The sequence below is a fragment of the Elephas maximus genome, chromosome 15 (assembly GCF_024166365.1).
Source record: "Elephas maximus indicus isolate mEleMax1 chromosome 15, mEleMax1 primary haplotype, whole genome shotgun sequence".
NCBI classification, from domain to species: Eukaryota; Metazoa; Chordata; class Mammalia; order Proboscidea; family Elephantidae; genus Elephas; species Elephas maximus.
In genome coordinates this window covers 8,579,080-8,601,045 of record NC_064833.1, presented here as the reverse complement: position 1 = coordinate 8,601,045, position 21,966 = coordinate 8,579,080, and the positions used below count along the sequence as shown (strand labels likewise).

Below are 21,966 nucleotides of genomic sequence, written 5' to 3'. Positions count from 1 at the left end.
CCCAGAGCTGTCTCTGGCACAGAGCGGTGCTCACCGGATGCTGATGTGACCTGGAGAGAGCCCTGGCTGGAGGTCAGAGGCCCAGTGTGAGTACGACCTACAGTTGGCTGTAGAAAAATCACCAGAGGCTAGTGCCCACAGGATGGCAGTCTGGGAAGACGAGCAGAATGTTCAGCAGGCAGGAGGCCCCCCAGCTAGCACTTAGCCAGGTGGCTGGGTGGGGACAATTTCCTGGGCATCTCACGGAGACATTTGTCTCCGTCCTCCCTGGAGGCCCCATGTGGGCACTCACAGCGCTGGGCACTGCCTGCTTGGAAGGCTCTGTGAGGAGGAGGCTCCGGAGCAGAAGATTCAGTGCCTTTGCAGTTGGCTTCCTGGTGTCCAGCCCTCCTCCCCAGCTGCCTGGGGCACGTCTCTGCCAACTGATGGCATGGGGTAGGGGGTGGGGGTGGCAAGCCAGTCATCACTGTCACAGACTGCTACCTGGGAAGGCAGAGCAGGTAGACAGGTAGATAGGTGAAGGGATGCTTTAGGGTCCAGCAGACCTGGGGTCCCCTCCTGACCTCTGTGGGATCTACAGTGAAGTATCACCCTGCCCTGGGCCTGGGTTTCCTGATTTGTAAATGGTGATAAATAGTACCCTCCCTGCATAGTGTTGACAGAACTGAACATAGTGAATCACATAGCTCAGAGTCCTGCACTTAGCAAGTGATTCATAAAAGATAGTTATTACTGAAGGAAGGTGCCCAGGTGGTGCAAGGGTTAAGCGCTTGGCTGCTAACTGAAAGGTTGGCCGTTTGAACACACCCAACGGCTCCCAGGTACAAAGACCTGGCGATCTGCTCCCTTAGAGATCACAGCCTAGGAAACCCAATGGGACAGTTCTACTTTGTCACATGCGGTTGCTATGGGTGGAAAATCGACTCCACAGCACAGCACACAACCACCACCAGTGCCCCTTTGATTTCCACCCTAAGCTGGCTGCAGAGCTACCCCATTTGCCCCATTAGAGGCACAGGGATGGGGGACTGAGGAGAGGTAGACCACCAACTTATTCCTCAAGGAACATTCCTGGCACCTCTACTCTGGCCCCATGCCCATGTGCTGGGGACCCTTTCCAAAGAGAACTCTATCCCTGTCTGTGAGCTGCTCATGGTTTGGGGAGTGTTGAAAACAGACCATTATAGCTCTCTGTGAGCAAGGCTGACCAGCTTTGTGGGCAAGTCCAGGAAGGCTGTCCACGGAAGGTGACATTGAGCTGGGACTCGGGGTTGGAGTTTGATGGTGGAAAGGCAGGACAACGACTCGGGAGCCTGAGGGTCAGGGCAGTGAGGGACAGAGGGCATGGCCACTCACGTGCTCCAGGGACTCTCCCCCGTGAGCCGGGGGGGGGGGGGGCAGCAGTCACTCATCGACGTCCAGGCACAGCGGCTTTACAGGGCAAGGGAATGACAACCCGGCTGCAAGGGGGAGCGGGGGACAAAGGCACCCCGAAGGGCATGCGCATTTATGTAACTGGCCTGGGAACCAGGGGTCCTGGGTGCCGATCTGAACCCACGAATACAGGGAGAGCAGAAGGCAAAGCCAGTTAGCTAAGTGCAGGGGGCTTTGAGTGCAGGGCGGTTCGCCTCCTGCCCTCCCCAGAGCCCGAAGCTGGGCTCCCCTCCTGTCCTCAGTCCTGCCTGGGTCTCGTCCCCGGAGGCAGTGTGCGCCCCCCACGCTCCTGGACTGCTCGCTGGGTGACCTTGGGCAGGCCGCTTAAACTCTCTGGGCCTGTTTCCCCGAGAGCGCAGCTGGTAATACCCCGGGCCTGGGCTGGGGGGCGCTCCGGGCTATCACCCCGGCCCCCTACGGACGCCCCGGCCGCGTCACGCCCCCCGTGTCCCACCCTCCCCCGCCCCTTCCCCCTCGCGGACTCCTCGGCCGCGTCTCCGCTCCCTCTGTCACCCCCTCCCGCGGACGCTCTGGCTGTGTCCCCGCCCCCTTGTCCCCCCTGCAGACGCTGTGGCCGCGTCCCCGCCCCCCGTGTCCCCCCGGCGGACAACCCGGCCGCGTCCCCGCCCCCCGGCGCCTGGATGAGCGGTCCACGAGGCGGCGCCCGGCGTTGGGCGCAGCGCGCAGGCGCGAGGAGGGCGGGGCGGGCCCAGAGCGCGGGGAGGTGCGGCTCCTGGCGGCGGGGCTGCTGTGCGGTGCGGGCTCGGCGCTGCGCGGTGCGGGCGGTGCGGGCTCGGCGCGGTGCGGGCTCGGCGCTGCGCGGTGCGGGGCGGCGCTGCGCGGTGCGGGGCGGTGCGGGGCGGTGCGGGGCGGTGCGGGCTCGGCGCGGTGCGGGGCGGTGCGGGCTCGCCGGCTGCCTCGGGGTCGCCGCCCGCCGCCGCTCCTCGCCCGCCCGTTGCGGGAGCGCGGGTCAGCGTCCGGAGGCTGCGGGGCACTCGGGGGACCTTCCTGCCCCTGTGGAGCCGCTGCGCCCGCCCGGCCGCCCGGCCGCAGGGTCCACCGGGTCCGCCGGGGGGCGCGGGCCGGGTCAGGGGCTGCGGGGCCGCCGCCGCGAGTCGGCGTCCCGGGCCCCGGGCGGCGGCGAGCATGGAGGAGAAGTACCTGCCGGAGCTGATGGCGGAGAAGGACTCCCTGGACCCCTCCTTCACGCACGCTCTGCGGCTGGTGAACCAAGGTGAGCGCGGCCGTTAACCGCCACCCGCGGCCGTTGGGGGCCAGGGGTGGCTGGGGGTGCGGGAGGTCGAGGCTGGTGACCCGGGGGCCTGGGAGGCGGGGCCGCAGGGCCAGCATCGGGACACTGGAGGGGACATCTGGATGGGGTCCGGGGAGAACATGGGACCCCCGAGGAAAGACCGAGGTGTGAGTTTGGGGGGTTTGGGGAGGAAGGACAAGACTAGGGGTTTGGATGACAGTTGAAGGCAATCTTTGGGGACTCAGGGCTACCTAAGGGAAACTTCTGGGTGGGGGACAGCGACAGCTTGGGGTCTTCGTTGGGGTGGAGGGTGTCTAATCTCAATGGAGAGGAGAATGTGGGGGGCTCCGGGGACTAGGGTGTTCAGTTTAAGGGATTGCAGAAAGAGCTGGAGGAAAATGGAAGGATTGGAGGGAATCAGAATCAGAAGAGGGGAAAGGAGCAGGTGCCTGGATTGTTGAAGTTTGGGGACCTTGGAGGAGATTTGGGGTCAGACCCCAAGCACCTTAGAGGGCAGGGACCCAGAGGTGCAGTGGAAGAGCCTTTCCCTGTCCCAGCCCTCTTTCTCTGGTGTCCAGGCCCTAGCCGCCCTGGCTGGGGGGTCTGCCCTCTCTGGGGGTGGGCACCTCATGCCAAGCCTGACAGGCTGACCCTTGGAGGGATCAGTAGGGGAGAAGAGGCCAGCACAGGAGCCCCCTTCTTGGCTTATCTGTCCTGTCTTTGGGAAGCGTTGGGTAGGTGGGTGGGTGACACTCATTGGTGGCTGGCTTGGGGTTTAGAACATTGGCAGAGGAGTCTTTGCCGCCTCTGCCATTTCAGCACCACCCCAGCCCCACTCAGCTGTCCTGGGAAGTACGGGACAGGGAAGCAAGGTTTATGGATGTGCGCCTACCCAGGACAGCATTTCCCTGGCTTGGTGTTGCTCCGGCTTTCTGAGTAATCTGCTGGGATGGATGGTAAATTAAGCCTTCCCCGGAGCCGTCCTCTACTCCTTCTGTATTTGTAATACTTGTCCAGATAAAGATGGGCCACCGGGCTGCTTTTGCCTGGGGAGATGGCAGAAACATTTTCTGGCCAGATCTGCTACTTTGCGGAGAACCTCTCGGTGCAGTTGACAGTCTGTGGTTCTGAGTTAAATCGGATCTGCTGATCTTCGTGCTGGCCAGGTTCTTTTATTGTGGGAAGTGAAAAATGGGGCAGACATGTTCGGTTTGTATATAGATAGCTGTATTTCAAAACAGCCACCTCTGGTATTTGCCTATCGCAACCAGTTCATCGATGGAGGGTGGTGGTGGTGGAGGGACGCCTGCTGCCTCCAAGAATTGAAGCCTGACGCCTGAACTGTGGATTAGGAATTGGTTTACAGCGCTTCCCCCTTTTATTTTAATTGCAGGCTGATTTTTATTTTGTGAATAAAAGTAATGGGCATGTATTGTTGAGTTAGAGAAAAATGATCTTAAGTTTTGTTCCCATGCTCTTCTGGAGGGGTCTACAGCTGGGTTTGTACGCCTTCCCCTTTGTGGTTTACATGTGTCTTTGTTGCCTGCTGGGCTGTCATCTCTAGGAAGGACATTTCTTTGTACGTTGTGAGATCAGTGGTGTTAGAAATGTGGGATCAAGTACATTTTTCTTAATAAAGCAGCCAAATCAAAGTTGTGTTATATTCAATTAAGGAAATAGTTTAAGTGAAAGTGTCGCGAATTATTTTAAAAGTGAGAATTGTTTTTCTGTGTCCTGTTGCTGTAGTGTTGTGTTGCTAATACATTCAGAATTCTTTTGGTTTCTATGTTGATTCCAGTGTTAATGGCTTCCAGTAATTTGAAACAGGTATTGGAGAAATGTTGCCATTTAGGTTTTTTTTTCTTTTTCTTTTTTTTAACGTTGAACCTGATTACCTTGCGTTTCCATCAGAAATGTTGTTCTTGTCACAAGTACAGTTTTCACATTGAAGAATTACATAAAGGAAGAAGGAGGTGCTACTCAGCGGCTTTTATTTACTGCTAATTTAGGTTACTTCAGACTAAAACATTTTCCCCTCAAGTCATAGGCAGATATCCAGAATGCAAAACCCTATCATTTAAAATATTGATTATGCTCTGTTATGTAACTCCAAACTTACAAGTGAATTTCTAAAACAGTGTCTGATTAGAATGACTCTTAGGAAGCTTTGATTTTACATCTGATTCATCCTGTTGCTGACTGTGGAAACATTGTTATTCTTATTTCAGTGTATTTCTGACGGTTTGCCTCTAAAGGAGGCTGTTTGTTTCAGAGGTTATCCTGAATCTCAGCGTTGGAGCCGGTACTGTGGCGCTGAATTGCACAGTGAGGACGGGCCAGCATTGCAGACCTGGATTTTAGCGTAGAGTGACAGGTAATAGATGTGTTGTGTGGCTTACGTCTCCCAGCACTGAGGATACCTGTGTTCGCACGGTATTTTAAAGTTTACAGGGCACTTCAGGCACGTGCTGTCTTGTTCATCCTCACGCTGCTTGCATTTTTGGAAGGCGGGGACTGGTGTCTCCATTTTTCAGGAGAGGTTGCAGAGGACCCCAGCTATACAAGCTTGTAGGAGACAGTGAATTAACTGGAATCCAGGTGTTCTGTCTCTCAGGCCATTGTTCTTTCTGGGTATGCCCTCTCCTAGATGGATTGAAAAACCCTGCAGAAATCAGTGTAACTAATGAGTGTTTTCAGTTGACTTAAATGTAGGGGAAATAGTATGTGTCTTTTAGGGAGACTGATCCTGACTTTTAAGGAAAAAGTTCCTGTGCTTACCTTGGTGGTCTTCTTTTAAGAAGCAAACATCAGTGGTGACTTTATCCTACAGGATTTTAATGCTCAGGCCAAGAGTCCCTTTTGAATTTAAGCCCTCCTGTGACCAATATGTTAGTTAAATACTCATCACATTTGGTAACAGAACAGTTTCTAAACGAGGAGCAGTCACTTTTTCTAACTTCAGTATTGGTGAACATTGATCAGCTTCCAAGCCGAATGGCTTTTTTTCTAACAATCATGCTGTAAGGACTTGAGCTGGAGTGACCGTAAGGTGTGCGGTCCTGTGTTCCAGTATGAGTTGTATTTTATACTTTTTAAGGCTCGTGTTTCATGATGAGCATTAGTTGCTGCCTTTTATTTATTATTTTTAAGTTTTCTAGGACACCTAATTTTTCCACCCCCTAAACCCCTTGCCTTGAGTCGATTCCAGCTCACAGCAACCCTGTAGGACAGAGTAGAACTGCCCCATAGGGTTTCCAAGGCTGTAAATCTTTACAGAAGCAGACTGCCACATCTTTCTCCCGTGGAGCAGCTGGTGGGTTCGAACCGCCGACCTTCCGATTAGCAACCTCATGCTAAACCACTACGCCACCAGGGCTCCTTTTCCACCCTCTCCACCCTTCCCTAATATTGAAAACTTTTGTTTCTCTACCAGAAGTGAACTTCCCATACTCTGTTGTGGATCATGTTTATGCGATGTTGAAGCTGAATCAAGGAAAACAGGCTTTGGTATTCTCTCTCCCTCAGCGGCCAGTCCCCCCATCCCTGCTCCAGTGCCTGTAGGATGAATTGCCATAGCAGTCGCTTGCCACGGGGGTTAACTGGAGATAAAGGTAGCGTTGCATGTTTTATATTGTATTTGCTGGTAGGGAACGTGCTGACTCTTACTGAAAACCGTCCTCAGAAACATCTCCCATGTTATCATTTACTCCAACTCTCCAGTGTTGCTTTGGACGGTTTTCAGTCCAAGCCAAGTAACCATTAAATAGGATTACATAACTTTGTATTTTTAATGATCTGATATAATAATGTATGGCTTGGGGGCTGGTTCATTGCCAAGTTGTATTTAGTTGTTACCAGAGGAAACGGAGCAGAGGGTTCAAGATTAAGATGGTCTTGTTTGTGTCTAAATTGATAAGGTTTTTTGTTGGCATTTCAAAAATAAACACATTTCTTGTATCAGTCTCTGAAGCGTTAGGACTCTTAGTGTTACCTAGGGTATAAAAAAAAATGTGGGGGATAAAAATGTACAAAGGGAGGTCGTTACATTGCCCTGTGTGCCTCTCTGTAATCCACAGAACCCCGTGGTTTAACATTTCATTTTGAGGCGGGGGGGCCTTTTTGGAAAATATCTTTTATTTGCCTGAATGTTGTCAGGTCTGTAAGGTGAGGGAGTGAGAATGAGAGTTTCAGAAAGAGATTCAGATGGTGCCTTCCTGGTAGTGCTTCGTTCAGAGAATGTGGTTATTTAGTTTTAAAAGTTTTTCTTTGGGTTATCAGGTTTGTGTTTGCCTGCTTGTTTGCTTGTTTCTTCAGAAAATGGATGCTGTGACTCCATTTTTAGGTAGGCCGTTCCTGAATTTTCTGTAGTTCATTCTGAGGCAGAGTGATCCAGTGATTGTGACTTATTACAGTGCTTTGGTACAGGGACATTAGTGGTACGTTTGTCGAGAACCTGCCAGGCCAGTATTTGTGCTGGGTCCTGGAGGTGGGGAGGGAGAACAGTCTCTGCTCTTGAGGAACGCTGTATGCATGAGTTGACGGTAAGCTGTAGGTTTACGGGTGCCCTCTTCATTCCTAAGGAACATTTTACTTTAGTCTCCTCCTTCTGGAATATTTATGGGCAGGTGGTTTAGATTTAACTAAGTTAGCCAGTGAGCATTTTCGAGGCTCTTCTCTTTGCCACAGAGCCGTGGTGGTGCAGTGGTTAAGCACTCAGCTGCTAACAGAAAGGTCTGTGGTTCGAATCCACCAGCTGCTCCGTGGGAGAAAGATGTAGTGGTCTATTGCCGTAAAGACTACAGCCTTGGAAACCCAATGGGGCAGTTCTGCTCTGTCCTCCAGGATCCCTATGAGTCGAAATCCACGTGTCAGGCCTTTAATCTCCATCCTGGTAGCAGCCCAGAGACACAAAGGTTATTAGTCTTACTTATCAGTGGTCGAAATTGAGACTCAAACAACTACAGTGACACGTGTATGAAATGTCAGCACGAAGGTTCAGGCTTTTTTTCTTCTCCAAATTCATTGTTCTTTCCACCCTAGCACACTGGCCCTGAGGTGTAAAGGTTGGGTTACTGGTCACAGGGCAATGGCCCAGCCGGTTAATGACAGAGGGAGGGAGAGCCATGGCCACCCTTGTTTGCAGTTCGTTATCCTGTCCCTCACTTGTGCTGCAATTGAAAGATAAGCCATCATATTCATTTTGATACTTCATCTTTTGAATTTCTGTTCTAAAATATCTCCTCCGACCACCTCCACCACCCCCAGAGGGTTGTTGCTATTAGTTGCCGGCTTGCCTCTGACTCATAGCCACACACCCATGTACAGTGGGACGAAATGTTGCCCTGTCCTGGGCCACCTTCATGAACCTTGGTATGTTCCAGTCCATTGTTACAGCTGTTCCAGAATGGGTGAGATTGCCCACTTTCCTGCCTCCCATAGCACTTAACCCTCTACGGCCCAGTGCTCCTCACACTGTGTTACTGGAATCTCTTTGTCTTACACGGTAGAGCGTGTGCTGCTTGGGAGGCAGTGCCTGGGCTGACATCTCTGTATCTGAAGCGCCTCGCAGAAGTTTCGGGAAATAGCACGTGCAGACTTCAGTCTCTGTTTCACTGTTTTAATTATCATAAAGCCAGGAGAGTTGGAAAGCCTAATTGGAATTCAGCAGCCACTGAAGAGCTTTGCTCTTCACCACTTTAGAGCACCTGAATTGGAGCAGGGGCTGGTGCCTCTAACAGCTAGCTCTGCAGCCACAAGCGAAGGAAGGGTCTGAGTGAAAGGCAGTGGTGACCAGCAGCAGAACGTCCCACTGCCCTTTAAGTGTGGCACAAAGCAGGGGTCCTTCTCTGGGGGATGATGAGAAGATGCTGTCGGGTCTGCTTGGATCACATGCTTATTTACTCTTGTTCTTTTGTGAGGAATTTATTAAGCTGGGGCACTCTGATACAATTAGCCCTCGGTCCCCCAACTTCTGGTGGGCTTTCCTAGAACAGATGGAAACCAGAAATTTGGGCCTTCGTTACCTGTCAAGTAAGCCTTCTTACCTCAAGGAGTTACAGATGGCCAGAAAGAAAACCAAAGCCAGAGGGGCAGTTGAAATCACCAGTCGAATGCCAACAGCAGGTTTTGTCTCAAAAATTCCTTAGCCTGTTGTCACCATCACACTGAGTGAAAATGGAGTTTACATTTTTTACCAAAAAAAAAAAAACACCCAAAAAACAAGAGTCTCCCCTAGCGTTGAAGATAATGATACTAATGAAAGCTACGGCACTGAGGGCCTCTTCTGTGCCAGGTGCTTTTCCCGCATCCTCTCTGATCCCCACAAGACCCCTCAGGGAGGTGCTTTTCTCCCTGGCCTGCCACCACGGCTGAGGCTGGGGACCTAAAGTGGCCTGTCCAGTCCAGGTGCCCAGCTTGTCAGTAGTCAGGCTGCAATGTTTTGAGAGGAGACTTTGAGCAAAGAGGTGAGAGGGCAGAACTCAGCCTAATTGTTGGATTCCAAATAAAATTTTCACTCTAGCAGAAGCCAGTTAGAAATTTGCATTGATAATGATGTATTTTTAAAAGAGGTTCCTGAAAATATGTTTTACTGAAAAGGCCAGCTCACTCATTTCCTGTTTTTAATTATATATACCTCAGTGGTCAGGGAGAAAAAAGGAAATGTGTTCTATATACAAAGTAAGTCAAATTCTTGAAAGATTTGTCTGTCTTGAAGGAACCACTTAGAAGCCCAGCCATGTCGTCTTATTTTAGTTCTCTGTTTACTACAGAGAGAATTGGTTGAGAGTATGATATAAGGGATTTACAGAGTCATCTTATGGTGTATTTCAGAATTCGCCATCCTCTAGAGACAAGCTCCAAAAAAAGGTCAAGAACGTGTTCCCACAGACAACTAGACAGTGAATGGTTTGGCTGTGTGAAGGGGGGCATGTTTGAATATACTTGCCATGCGGATGATAATTATAGTGACTAGTATTTATCATGAGCTTTTCCTGGGTTAGATGCTCTATGTACATTATTTCCTTTGCTATTTCTAACAGTGTTACAAGAGTAAATCGTTCTCCCCTATTTTACAGATGAGAAAACTGAGGTCAGGAAGGCAAATTGATTTGCCCAAGGCCTCACAGCTGGTACGCAGTGCGCTGTGATTCAGTTTGCTACCTGCCCGACTCCAGGACACTGCAGTGCACCTGTGAGCACCCGGTAGATGCTGCCACTGTGTCTCGTTTCTCACGTTTGACTTTTGTGGGGAGTTCTCTATCACGCAGCTCTTAAAATGGCTTGGTACTGGATGGGTGATCTGGTGAGCGGGGCAGGTGATGTGCTGTACAGGGCCAGCCAGTGGCTGGGCAAAACGGTGCAGGAGCCTTCTGCCCAGTGCCAACATGGAAAGTCTGGTGGGTGTGCCGGTGTGGGGAGCGTGTGAGTGGGGGGAGATGACTTTCTCGTCTGTAACCTACGCGGTTACTTTGTTTCTTGGTGCCTCAGTCTCACCATCTGTAAAATGAGGCCCTTCCACCTCCTCTGCAGGGTGGTGGCTTCAGATCTGGCGTGTGTGTTACACATATAGGTGCTTAATAAACCTTACCTGTTATTTTTATAGAAGGCCTGATACAGATCTGTGCCTATATTGGCAAGACTTTACAGACAGAAAATATATAATAATTTAGTGTGTGCATCACCTGGCTTCATTTCTTAGGGTAATTTTATGTTAATAGAATGATTTTAGGTCTCCAGTGCTGGAAATATTGAAGGAGAAATTCATCCTTTAGGAAGCTCCTTTCGTTAACATTAGGTAGGCAATTAGCAGCAGCTCTGATTGATCTTTATTACGCTCTCCAAGATACAGCCCCTGAAGCTTCAGTTAACAAATGGAGCTTCCATAAGCAGCCTTGCGACTGCACATCTCACGGGCTGCCTGGACACTCAGCAGCGCGGCCATGCTTCGCGAGCGCAAGACTTATTACCCTGAATTGGTGAGCTGTGGGTTTCCGTAATTTCTCACATTTTCCGTAATTTTTCACCCGTCAACCCCTGCTGCTATTTTAGGGACTTTAAGAGGTGTTCCTGGCATATTATTGATGTTTCTTCTTGTATGATAAAGGGTGTGAGTATGTGAGAGCACCCTTCTTGATATCTGTATCTATCTATATCTCTGTCATATAGAGATATATGTCTGTGTATACATACGCGTGTATACGTATACATATACACATGCACATATACATACGTAAATCTGGCACTTGGGGTCACTGTTGGTTTGAGCTCTTGTGGGGAAATTAGAATGGAGACAAGGGGGCAGTTTTCATTAACTTGCTGGTCATTTTTCCTTGTTCTTGGTATACTTGTTACTTATGCCGTTTGTGCTCTGCTTTTCTTCCACTAGATGGCGCTCGGCATAGCTGGGTGTAGCTAGGTTACCCTCTTCGTCCACACTGGCAGCTACTTAGGTACTGCAATTAGTCTTGATAAACAAGCTTGCATTGTTTTTGATTTTCATGCATTGGTATTAGTTTTTCATATTTCTAACATCTAACTAGGCATACCCACTAAGTAACCGGTATCTGAGACAGCTGAGACTTCTTTTGTAACCACTGTTCGTTGAATGCCTTAGTAAGGTGTGCCAGGCACTGTTGCTAGGTTTTTTTCGCATGTTTATTTAATTTTGGTGCCCAATGTGGGAAGTTAGTTTTGTTTTTCTCATTCTGCAGATACAAAAATGGAGGTTAGAGGGATATTTAACTTGTTGAAGGTCATGCAGCCAACTTACATTGTCTAGGGATCACCATGCCCTTAAGAAAAAAGATTCTGAGAACAGCCAGCTGAAACTTACATCAAGGCACCTGTCAGGACAGTGGTGACTTTTTGGCTGTGGGCCGTTGGGGTCTTTTTATCTTGTTGGGGAGAACTGTGATCATCTTGGTTATTTGTTTGGTGTGTGTAAGTAAAGTTACTTGAGTTACAGGAAGAAGCAAACGATAGTAGCAGAAGCCTTGTCTGCCGGCCCTGGGAAGCCCTGCATCCTCCAGCCTTCTGTGATCTTTTGACGCCAGTGGGCTGAGATACTTGATGGGTATGCAGGTGCAAGACCTGGAAAGGATTTTGGGCAAAGCCATCACCGCACTTCTAGTCATTTTTGGAAGAGCTGACTATTGACGCAAGAGCCCACAGGGACTTCAAAAATGTACACTCTTGGGGTTTCTTCCATTTCATTCAGTTATTCAAGTAATATTTGTTGAGTTACCTGCATAGGTAAATTGTGTTGTGTGTTTGGGCCGCTTCTCTTACTTCTCTGATCCTCCGTTCCCACATCTGCACGCGGCATTAATGCCTGCCACGTAGGTTGTCATTAGGATGAAATGGCAGCCATAGTTGTTTAGTTTTACTGTACCTCTCCCACGTATTAGAATATATTTAATTGTTACATCTAGTATGTTATTAAACATATGTTTCTGTTCCTCATATGGGATGTTTTATATCTGAATTTCATGCCTCGGCTCTGGGTCATCTGCCAGTGTAGTGAGTTATCTGTAGGTAACATTCTGGGCCACCACTCCTCTGTCAGTTTGTCGCACAGGGGTGGCTTGTATGCTGCTGTGACTCTGGAAGCTGTGCCTGCCACCAGCGTTTCAAACACCAGCAGGTTCAGCCGTGGTGGGCAGGCTTCTGTGCAGCTTCTAGACTAAGACAGACCAGGAAGAAGAGCCTGGCGATCTACTTCTAAAATAACTGGCCAGCGAAAACCTTGTGAATAGCAGTGAAACATTGCCTGATATAGTGCTGGAAGATGAGCCCTCCGGTTGGAAGGCACTCAGAATACGACCAGGAAGGAGCTGCTTCCTCAAAGTGGAGTCGACCTTAATGACGTGGATGGAGTCAAGCTTTTGGGACCTTCGTTTGCTAACATGGCATGACTCAAATCGAGAAGAAACAGCTGTAAACATCCATTGATAATCAGAATGTGGAATATATGAAGTATGAATCTAGGAAAATTGGAAGTAGTCAAAATTGACATGGAATGCATAAAGATCGATATCCTAGACGTTAGTGAGCTGAGATGAACTGGTATTGGCCATTTTGAATCGGACAGTCATATGGTCTACTATGCCGGGAATGACAGCTTGAAGAGGAATAGCGTCACATTCATTGTCAAAACGAACATCTCAAGATCTATGCTGAAGTGCTGTCAGTAATAGGTTAATATTCATATGCCTACAAGGAAGACCAGTCGACCTGACTGTAAGATTTACACACCAATCACAAATGCCAAAGATGAAAAAATTGAAGATCTTTAAATTAACATCCCACTCAAGTAAAATTTTTTGAAGATAATCAAAAAACTGTTGTAGCAGTACATTGACGGGGAGGTGCCAGAAATTCAAGCTGGATTCAGAAGAAGACGTGGAACAAAGGATGTCCTTGCTGATGGCAGATGGATCTTGGTCGAAAACAGAGAACACCAGAGAGATGTTTACCTGGTTTTTATTGACTATGCTAAGACATTTGACTGTGTGGATCATAACAAATTGTGGATAACATTACAAAGACTGGGAATTCCAGAATACTTAATTGCACTCATGCAGAACCTGTACATAGATCAAGGGGCAGTCATTCAAACAGAACAAGGGGATACTGTGTGGCTTAAAGTCAGGAAAGGTGTGCATCAGGGTTGTATCCCTTCACCATACTTACTCAGGCGGTATGTTGAGCAAACAACCCTAGAAACTGGACTATATAAAGAAGAACATGGCATCAGGATTAGAGGAAGACTCATTAACAACCTGCAGTATACAGATGCAATATTCAACCTTGCTTGCAGAAAGAGGACTTGAAGCACTTACTGATGAACATCAAAGACTACAGGGTTCAGTGTGGATTACGCCTCGACATAAATAAAACAAAAATCCTCATAGCTAGACCAATAAGCACCATCATGATAAACGTGGAAAAGATTGAAGTTGTCAAGAATTTCATTTTACTTGGATCCACAGTCAACGCCCATGGAAGCAGTAGTCAAGGAATCAAACGATGTATTGCGTTGGGTAAATCTGCTGCAAAAGACCTCTCTTAAAAAAATGTTAAAAAGCAAAGCTGTTCCTTTGAGGACGAAAGTGCGCCTGACCCAAGGCATGGTGTTTTCAGTCACCTCATATGCATGTAAAAGCTGGGCAGTGAATAAGGAAGACTGAAGAAGAACTGATGCATTTGAATTACGGTGTTGGACTGCCAGAAGAACAAACAAATCTGTCTTTCCTCCACAGTGCTCCTTGGAAGTGAGGATAGTGAGACTTTGTCTCACGTACCTTGGGCATGTCATCAGGAGGGACCAGTCCCTGGAGAATGACATCGTGCTTGGTAAAGGAGAGTCAGCAAAAAAGAGGAGGACCCTCAATGAGATTGATTGACGCAGTGGCTGCAACGATAGGCTCAAACATAGCATGTTTGTGAGGATGGCGCAGGGCTGGGCGGTGTTTCGTTCTATTATGCACGGGGTTACTGTGAGTCGGAACTGACTCAATGGCACCTAACAACAACAACATCTCCAGTTTTTGTTTTTCTGAGTATGAAAAGGACTGTCCTAAAGAGATTATTAATCCGAGAAGCTGGACTATATTAAGAAGAACAGGCATCAGGATTGGAGGAAGACTGATTAACAACCTGTGTTATGCAGATGACATAACCTTGCTTGCTGAAAGTGAAGAGGACTTGAAGCACTTACTAATGAAGATCAAAGACCACAGGCTTCAGTATGGATTACACCTCAACTTAAAACCAGAATCTTCACAGCTGGACCAATAAGCAACATCATGATAAATGGAGAAAAGATTAAAGTTGTCAAGGATTTCATTTTACTTGGATTCATAGTCAGTACCTATGGAAGCAGCAGTCAGGAAATCAAAAGACACATTGCCTTGGGCAAATCTGCTGCAAAGGACCTCTTTAAAGTGTTGAAAAATAAAGATGTCACCTCAAAGACTATAAGGTGCACCTGACCCAAGCGATGGTATTTTCAATCGCATCATATGCATGTGAAAGCAGGACAGTGAATAAGGAAGACCAAAGAAGAGCTGACACCTTTGAATTGTGGTGTTGGCGAAGAATATTGAATATACCATGGACTGCCAAAAGAATGAACAAATCTGTCTTGGAAGAAGTACAGCCAGAAGCAAGGATGGCGAGACTGTGTCTTACATACTTCGGACATGTTTTCAGGAGGGATCAGTCCCTGGAGAAGACATCATGCTTGGTAGAGTACAGGGTCAGCGGAAAAGAGGAAGACCCTCAACAGGATGGATTGACGCAGTGGCTACAGCAGTGGGCTCAAACATACCAATAATTGTAAGGATGGCTCAAGACTGGGCAGTGTTTCGTTCTGTGGTACATAGGATCCCTATGAGTCAGAACCGATTCGACAGCACCTAACAACAAGAACAACAAGGAGATTACGCCTCAGTATCTGTCTGTCTCTCTTACAGATCCACATGAAAAACAACTACTTCCTGACACATCGCCCATCATGTAGTATACCACCATGTCAGCATAATTCCTACCAGTGACTCAGGAGTCTAGCCAGAAAAACCAAACCTTGCCATCAAGTTGATTCTGACTCCTAGCGACCCTGTAGGACACAGTAGAACTGCTCCATAGGGTTTCCAAGGCTGTAGTCTTTATGGGAACAGATCGCCAGGTCTTTTTTCTTGCAGAGCCACTGGGTAGTTTTGAACTGCCCATCTTTCGGTTAGCAGCCAAGAGCCTTAACCATTGGGCCACCAGAGCTCCTTAGATAAACAGCAGGACAAGCAAAACAAGGCTATGTAATTTAACAGTTGATTGATTATATTTTGTATTCTACTTTGTATTAGTTTTTTTTTTTCTTTCCTGTCAGGGGTCAGGGTTTTGCTCCTTAATGGATGTGCTACCCTTGGTAATGATAAGCTTGTTAGCTACAGCTTCTTCTATAAAATGAAGAGGGAAGCTATGTAAAGTATGTAGGAGGTACTTAAACAAGTCGTGACCTCTTCCTCCGAAGCCCGTTAGGCTCTTAAAGCTTCTTTTCCATCGTGGAGGCCAGCACACAGTCAGTACTCATTATGGACTTCCTGAAATAGTTGCATGGAAGACTGTGTGTGCTTGCCTTGCCAGGCTCTGCTAGAGCACCATATTACTTCTAAGAAAGGATTCATAGCAGAAAGTCGCTTTTTAGGGCTGGGGAGTCAGTGTTAACACAAAGGAGTAGCGTGATCTCCTATTCAGACTTAAAACTTTTAGACTCTTGTCTTTCAGGAAATCACTATCTGGATTTATGTTGGAAAACCCTTTGGGGAAAACTGTTAGGGCGTGTATTTCTCCTGCTCTGCGTTTCCCTCTAGGCTGGAGGAGGGTTCAGTTCTTATGCCTCTGTTTCTTCAGTTAGGATCACGCTCTTGGGCTAAGTGCTGGCACACAGAACTGGGTAATACTTTATCCCCGCTTAAGAGTTTTCAGCGCAGTGAGGAAGCCGCCAAAAGAAAAGACATTTATATTGTAGGGCGGTAAGTGCTGTAATAAAGACAAGCACGCAAGGTCCTGTGGCACTGCATAGGACTGGTACGTTGTCCCATGTCCGGGAGGGAAGCAGGACCTGTGTGGAAACATCTGGGCTTCAGGGTGTGGCCAATCTGTGACATGAGGTCCCTTTTCAGTCTTTCCTTGGTGGTAAAGCAAGGGCACCTCTGAAGTCTGCAGGGCTTGTTAGCATGTTGTGTGTAGTGAGTGCTTTCCTGTCCTCCTCCCTCCAGGGCGGGGACTCTGCCTTGCTCTCCTTGTGTTCCCAGCACCTGGCGCAGTGCCCCCCTGCTTACCTCCATCATTGGCATTTATCATGGTTGTAATGATTTGTTTGGGAGCTTTTCCCCATAACAATCCGAGCTCCTCACAGGCAGGAAATCTGACCTGTGATCTTTGGTTCCTCCTCCAGTGCTCAGCACAGCGCCTGGGAGGTAGCAGGTGCTTAGTAAATACTTATAGAATGAATAGAGCCAGTTGCTCTCAGTTCCTTCTTCTGTGGATTAGGGCAGTGAACTCATTCTCTCAGGATGCTTTGGTGAAGGAAATATTGAAAAAGAATGTTTTCCTTTATTTGAGTTTTGAGCTGCTGATTTTGAGGAGAAATGGTCATTCGTTAGGCTGGTGTGCGAGGTGTGTGCGCTCTATGGCAGTGTGGACGCAGGCTTGGGTCTGGAGCTCTGCCTTGTGGGAAGACCCCCTGTCACTTGGGAGTGATTGGGCCAGAGCACATAAACTCCGGTGCCTTAGTTGGTGAAACGAGCATGGAACTGTTTCCCTCACAGACTTATTGTGAGACTTCAGTGGCATACCTCATGCCTGCAAACGAGACCCAGGCTCCTGAGACCAGGGCCCGACACACAGCAGACACTCAGTACTTAGGAATGAATGACACTTGTGAAAGTACCTGGAATATGGGGTGAAAGCAGGAGTAGGTTCAGAAGTGGGGCTAGAGGGGGTAGGCGGGGACTAGGGCCTTACGTAAAAACTGCTAAGGAGTGGGAACGTATTTTAAGGCCCTGGATCACAACTGAAGAATATAATGCAGGAGAATATAACAGATGGTCAGTTACATATTTTAGAAAACTCATTTGGGATAAACAACGCAGGTAGAGAAGTCTTGCATTGTGTGAGCTTAGAGTTATATGTGGCATTTGTGGACATCAACTCCTGCTGAAGATACATTTCCCTATATGTGAAGCCATGGTTGAGGATGAGATCATCCAGGCAGAGTATGTGGTCTTGAATGAGAAAAGGGCTAAGGAAGGCATCCATGCAGTCGTATCAGCATTGAAGAGCTGGGCAAAGGGAAAAAACAAAACACTCCTCGATCGTTTCCTTTACTTAATTAAGCTCACTGACTTTATAATATGTGTGTGCTCTGAACAGTATAAACTGTTAAAAATGTCCATATTTATTTACTTTGGTGATACGTTTCTTAGTGCCAGTGATGCTTAAGCAAAGCTGGGCCCCTGTAGGCTGCTCGAACCATAAGCTGGTAAGATTGTGGAGGCCAGCTCTTTGGTACAAAGCACTCAGGACACGTGGTTAAATAGTCTTCTCCTTCCAGGCTCGTCTGTCCAGAAAGCCTAATGGCTCCTGGTGACTTCTCTTCATCAGTGACCACAGGTCCTCCAAATTGATTCTGAATTGGTCCACACTTTCCCAGTAGACTGCGAATTTAAGTGCTATACTTGGTGGCTTCCATGCTTGCCAGCAAAAAAAAAAAAAAAAAATACATGTTGAAATTGCCGCTTTGTCTGTGAATGTTTTGGGATAGTGCTGCCACATCGCAGATAGCAGTTGGGGCCTGGTCCTCAGATCCTTGAAATGTGAATGCTGCTGGCTGACAAAGGCCTCTCTCTGCCCTCAGTGCCTTCGAGGCCCCTCGGGGATGTGTGCGGAGACCATGTCCTAGGCGGTTGCACTTCGTTATTTCAAGAACTTGGCCACAAACCTTTGTTAGTCCACAAAGGAACTGCAGGGATTTTTTTTTTTTTTTTCCTCCAACTCTGTAACTCTTTTCATTTAGGGCTTAGAGTAGGAACAGACTCAGTTGTTTGCTTCATGCCCCCTTTTTCTTGGGTTGTCATCTGGGTCCTGTTCGATCCTTTGTGGGGGAGGATAGCAGCCTCATCCTCATCTGGGGCTTTCTTACTGCAACAGCCTTATGGTAATAATGGAACAAGAAAGAAGAGTTCCAAGAGAAAAGGCCAGAGAAGGCCTCCTTTTCAGAAGACAGCTTTCAGCCTGCGCCCACCTGAGGCTCTACCTTCTAGTACTCCCCTCCAGTCCTCCCAGGGGAGTCCCTTAGACTCCTTAGGTTTTTCTTCTCTTGATAGTGATGTTACATTTTGGGTGGGATAGCAGGGATCCTTGGTGTTCTCAAGAGACCTGAGTATATCACTAACATTTTTTTTTTCAGTTCCTTTGCCTAGAGACTGTACTAGGAATTAGTGAAGTGAATTTACAGTCTTGTAGTCCTTGGCTCATGGCTCCCTTCTTCAGTTTTCAAAGTCAGCAGTGGCTGGTCAGATCTTTCTCATTCACATCACTCTGACCCTGATCTCTTCTCTCTCCTTCTTTCACATTTAAAAGACCTGTGATCATATTGAGCTTACCTGGATAATCCAGGATAGTCTCCCTACTTTAAGGACAGCTGATTGGCAACCTTAGCAATGAGATGGATCGATGGAGTGGCTGTAGCAAGGGGTTCAAGCATAGCAATGTTTGTGAGAATGGCACAGGACCAGGCAGCCTTTTGTTCTTTTATAGATAAGGTCACTATGAGTCGAAGCCGACTTGATGGCACCTAATGACAACAACATGTAACATTCACAGGTTCCAGTGATTAGGATGTGGACATTTTGTGGTGGTGGTGGTGGGCATATTTTGAGGTAAGATGTTAAGAATTGAATTTTGTTCTCCCAAAATATGTTGGAATACTAGCACCTATGCCTGCAGATGTAATCTAATGTAATCAACTCCCATAATGCAATTTAATATACTGCAATCCATCATTTGAGGTCCTACTAGAGTAGTGTGGATCCTAAACCTAATCACTTCTGAGTTCTGTAGTGGTCAGCATGGACACAGGGACCGGTGTGCACACACATGGGAAGACAGATACCCAGTGAGAATGACCAGAGAGCCAGGGGATGCCTGGGGCTACCAACAAGGAAAGAGGTCCCCCGGCAAAACCCTGCTTTGGACTTTTTGCTTACAGAACTGTGAGAAAATAAATTTGTTCTTTAAAGCCACCCACTGGTGGTGTACGGTTGCAGCAGCAGCAGGACGTTAAAACGAGTGTGTTAGGATCATTTGTGTTGTCACTGCTCAAGCCATGGTTATTTAGGGAGAGAATTTGTTGGGTAGGCTCTCAGCCTACCACTTTGTATGAGTGAGTCCTTGGTAATGGGAAGTGTAATGTACCAAACTAGAAAACTTGAGTATTTGGTTTTCAATTTCCCGTCCTGGTATCTGGTTGCCTTTCAGATATAATTTGTTTTTCTTGATATGGCAGAGAGCTGTCTTTGGCACTCAGCATTAGGATCAGAGCAGAAAAAGGCACACTGCAGGAAGGAGTGCGTTTTCAGGACTCAGAGAAGCACTTCTTTCTGGTCTTAGGATTTTGCAAAGTTAAAAAAAAAAAAAAAAGGTGTTATAATGTCATTGGCCATCACATTAATATGTATATAAGTTTATAATTGCTGGCTGGGCTAATGATCCAATAATGGCTGAAGTTGTCCGTAGGCAGAGAGAAAATACTTAGCAATAATAAATGGAGTATTTGCATCTGATAGAGCCTGTGATAGGATTAGAGTATTTCACAGTGCTGCCGTGAGATAGAGAGAACAGGTTGGTCTTCCTTTGCAAGCCTTAGTGCTGCAGAAAGGAGTGCTGGGCCACCAGACCTGGAACAAACCTGTGACCTTGGCTGAGACAGTTCTCTGAATTGTATGCCCAGCTTGTCCTGATAGCTCCATGGACCCCGCTGCACCTTTGTGCCATCGTTTTTCCTGATCTCCGTTTCTTTTTCTAAGGTTGTGTGTGTGCTGGAGTGGGTAGAAAGTGGTGTGGAGTTGAGGAAAGTTCGCTGGCTGAGGTTATGATTTTGTTGTTTGGACATGACTTGATAATAGTAGAAATCATCTGGGTTGTGGGGCCAGCTATTAGCTGTGAGGACTTGGGCAGGTGAAATAACCTTTGTTCATCTGTAAAGTGGGACAACACCACCTGGTTAATAGGGTGGTTTGCAGGTGTTGGGTGTGAACCTCAGGGTGGTAAATGAAATATTTCTGAAAAGTTTATTAAGTAGTGCCTAGCACAGCAGGGTGCCCAGCAGATGTTAATTCCTTTCTTTTCCCTGAGACCCTTCCCCTCAGAGCACCTAGAAGAGAATCCCCTGTGTTAGACAGTAGGCGGTGCTTCCCTGCTGTTTTGAGCTTCTTCCTGGGGATGACACCATGGTTTGTTTTTTATTTCTTCCCACAGCATTTCAAATCCCTTTCCCCCCTCCTCTCTCCCCCTTCCTCTGTTCCCCGATACCATTACAAAGAAAAGCTAAATCCAGTGGGTTTTCTTTATTGAAATGTTGTATTTACTAATTAAATCCTCTTTGCACCTGGCCATGTTTGAAAATTTCTGGTTATATTTTTTGGAGGCTTTTTCTTTCACATTAAACATGTGACACAGTGGTCAGACCTGTTTGAAAGTATCTCCTTCTCCAGCTAGTAATTATAACGGTTCCATTGTTGTGCTGTAGCAAACCCAAAGCATGATGGAGCGTGGCAAGTGAGCAGAGTCGGCTGCCATTAGTGCGTTTGTTGTGGTTTGTACGGCCCACACCGGCTTGTAACTGCTGTCAGACCGCGGCACAGTCAGCATCGTCATGGCGGCTGTGGGGGAGAGTAGAGGGCGTTTTCTGTGCCTTGGAGTCTGTGGAGCTAATTAGTCTTTGGAGCTAAATAGCAGAAAGTGGATGAATCCGATTCATACCCTGAATTCACATAATTCTCTCCCTTTCCTCTGTAAACGCCTGAGACGTGAAGGCTGCGTGTTCAGGCGCCTGATTCTGCCACTTGCCTGGTTTCCCCCTGTCACCTGCTGCCCCTCGTAGAGCTGAGCTTGCTCTTGCAGATCCTGGGACTGTGGAGGTTGGAACCCGGTGGAGGCCAGCTCATGCCCTCCTCCCATCTAGGGTTGTTGGGACCCAGACATTGCTTCTGGGCCAAGCAGGACATTTCTGGTACATAAACCAAAAAACCCGTTGCCATCGAGTCAATTCTGACTCATAGTGAGCCTACAGGACAGAGTAGAACTGCCCCCATAGAGTTTCCAAGGAGCCCCTGGTGGATTCAAACTGCCTACCTTTTGATTAGTAGCCATAACCCTTAACCACTGCGCCACCAGGGTTTCCTTTCTGGTACATAACCCGAGCATAAATACAGAATTCCAATTTGTTTTGATATAAGAAGAATTTGTCCACTATTTTAGAAGATAATATTACATAGTGATTAAGAATGAGGTGTCTGGCTTCAGATTGTTGCTGTGTGAACTTCATATCACCCCTCCCACTTTCTGGCTCTGGGTCCTGGTGTTGATTTAACCCCTTACTACCGCAGTTTCCTCAGCTGAGGTTAAATGTGAAATACTGTAATGGTAACAACCTTGAAGCATTGTGGCGATCATTAAATATGCAACATATGTCAGCATTCATTGCCTGGAAGGTAGGG

The 21,966-nt window shown here is 47.7% G+C and overlaps 1 protein-coding gene across 6 annotated transcripts in view; it reads left to right on the top strand.

Annotated features, from left to right (window-relative positions):
* The first annotated feature begins 2,323 nt into the window (after positions 1 to 2,323).
* The window catches only part of KHDRBS3 (KH RNA binding domain containing, signal transduction associated 3), a 185,196-nt gene continuing 165,553 nt past the window's right edge, over positions 2,324 to 21,966 (top strand). For 4 of the 6 annotated variants that reach the window (XR_007513244.1, XM_049853671.1, XM_049853668.1 and 1 more), the window contains exon 1: positions 2,324 to 2,668. Coding sequence is in view for 4 of the 6 variants with exons in the window: in XM_049853671.1 (XP_049709628.1) it covers positions 2,581 to 2,668 (88 nt within the window). In the remaining 2 variants the exon portion in view is untranslated. Of the gene's footprint in view, positions 2,669 to 3,438; positions 3,643 to 9,869; positions 9,890 to 21,966 lie in introns of those variants that run through there. The other 2 variants (XM_049853670.1, XM_049853673.1) reach the window with 2 other exon arrangements.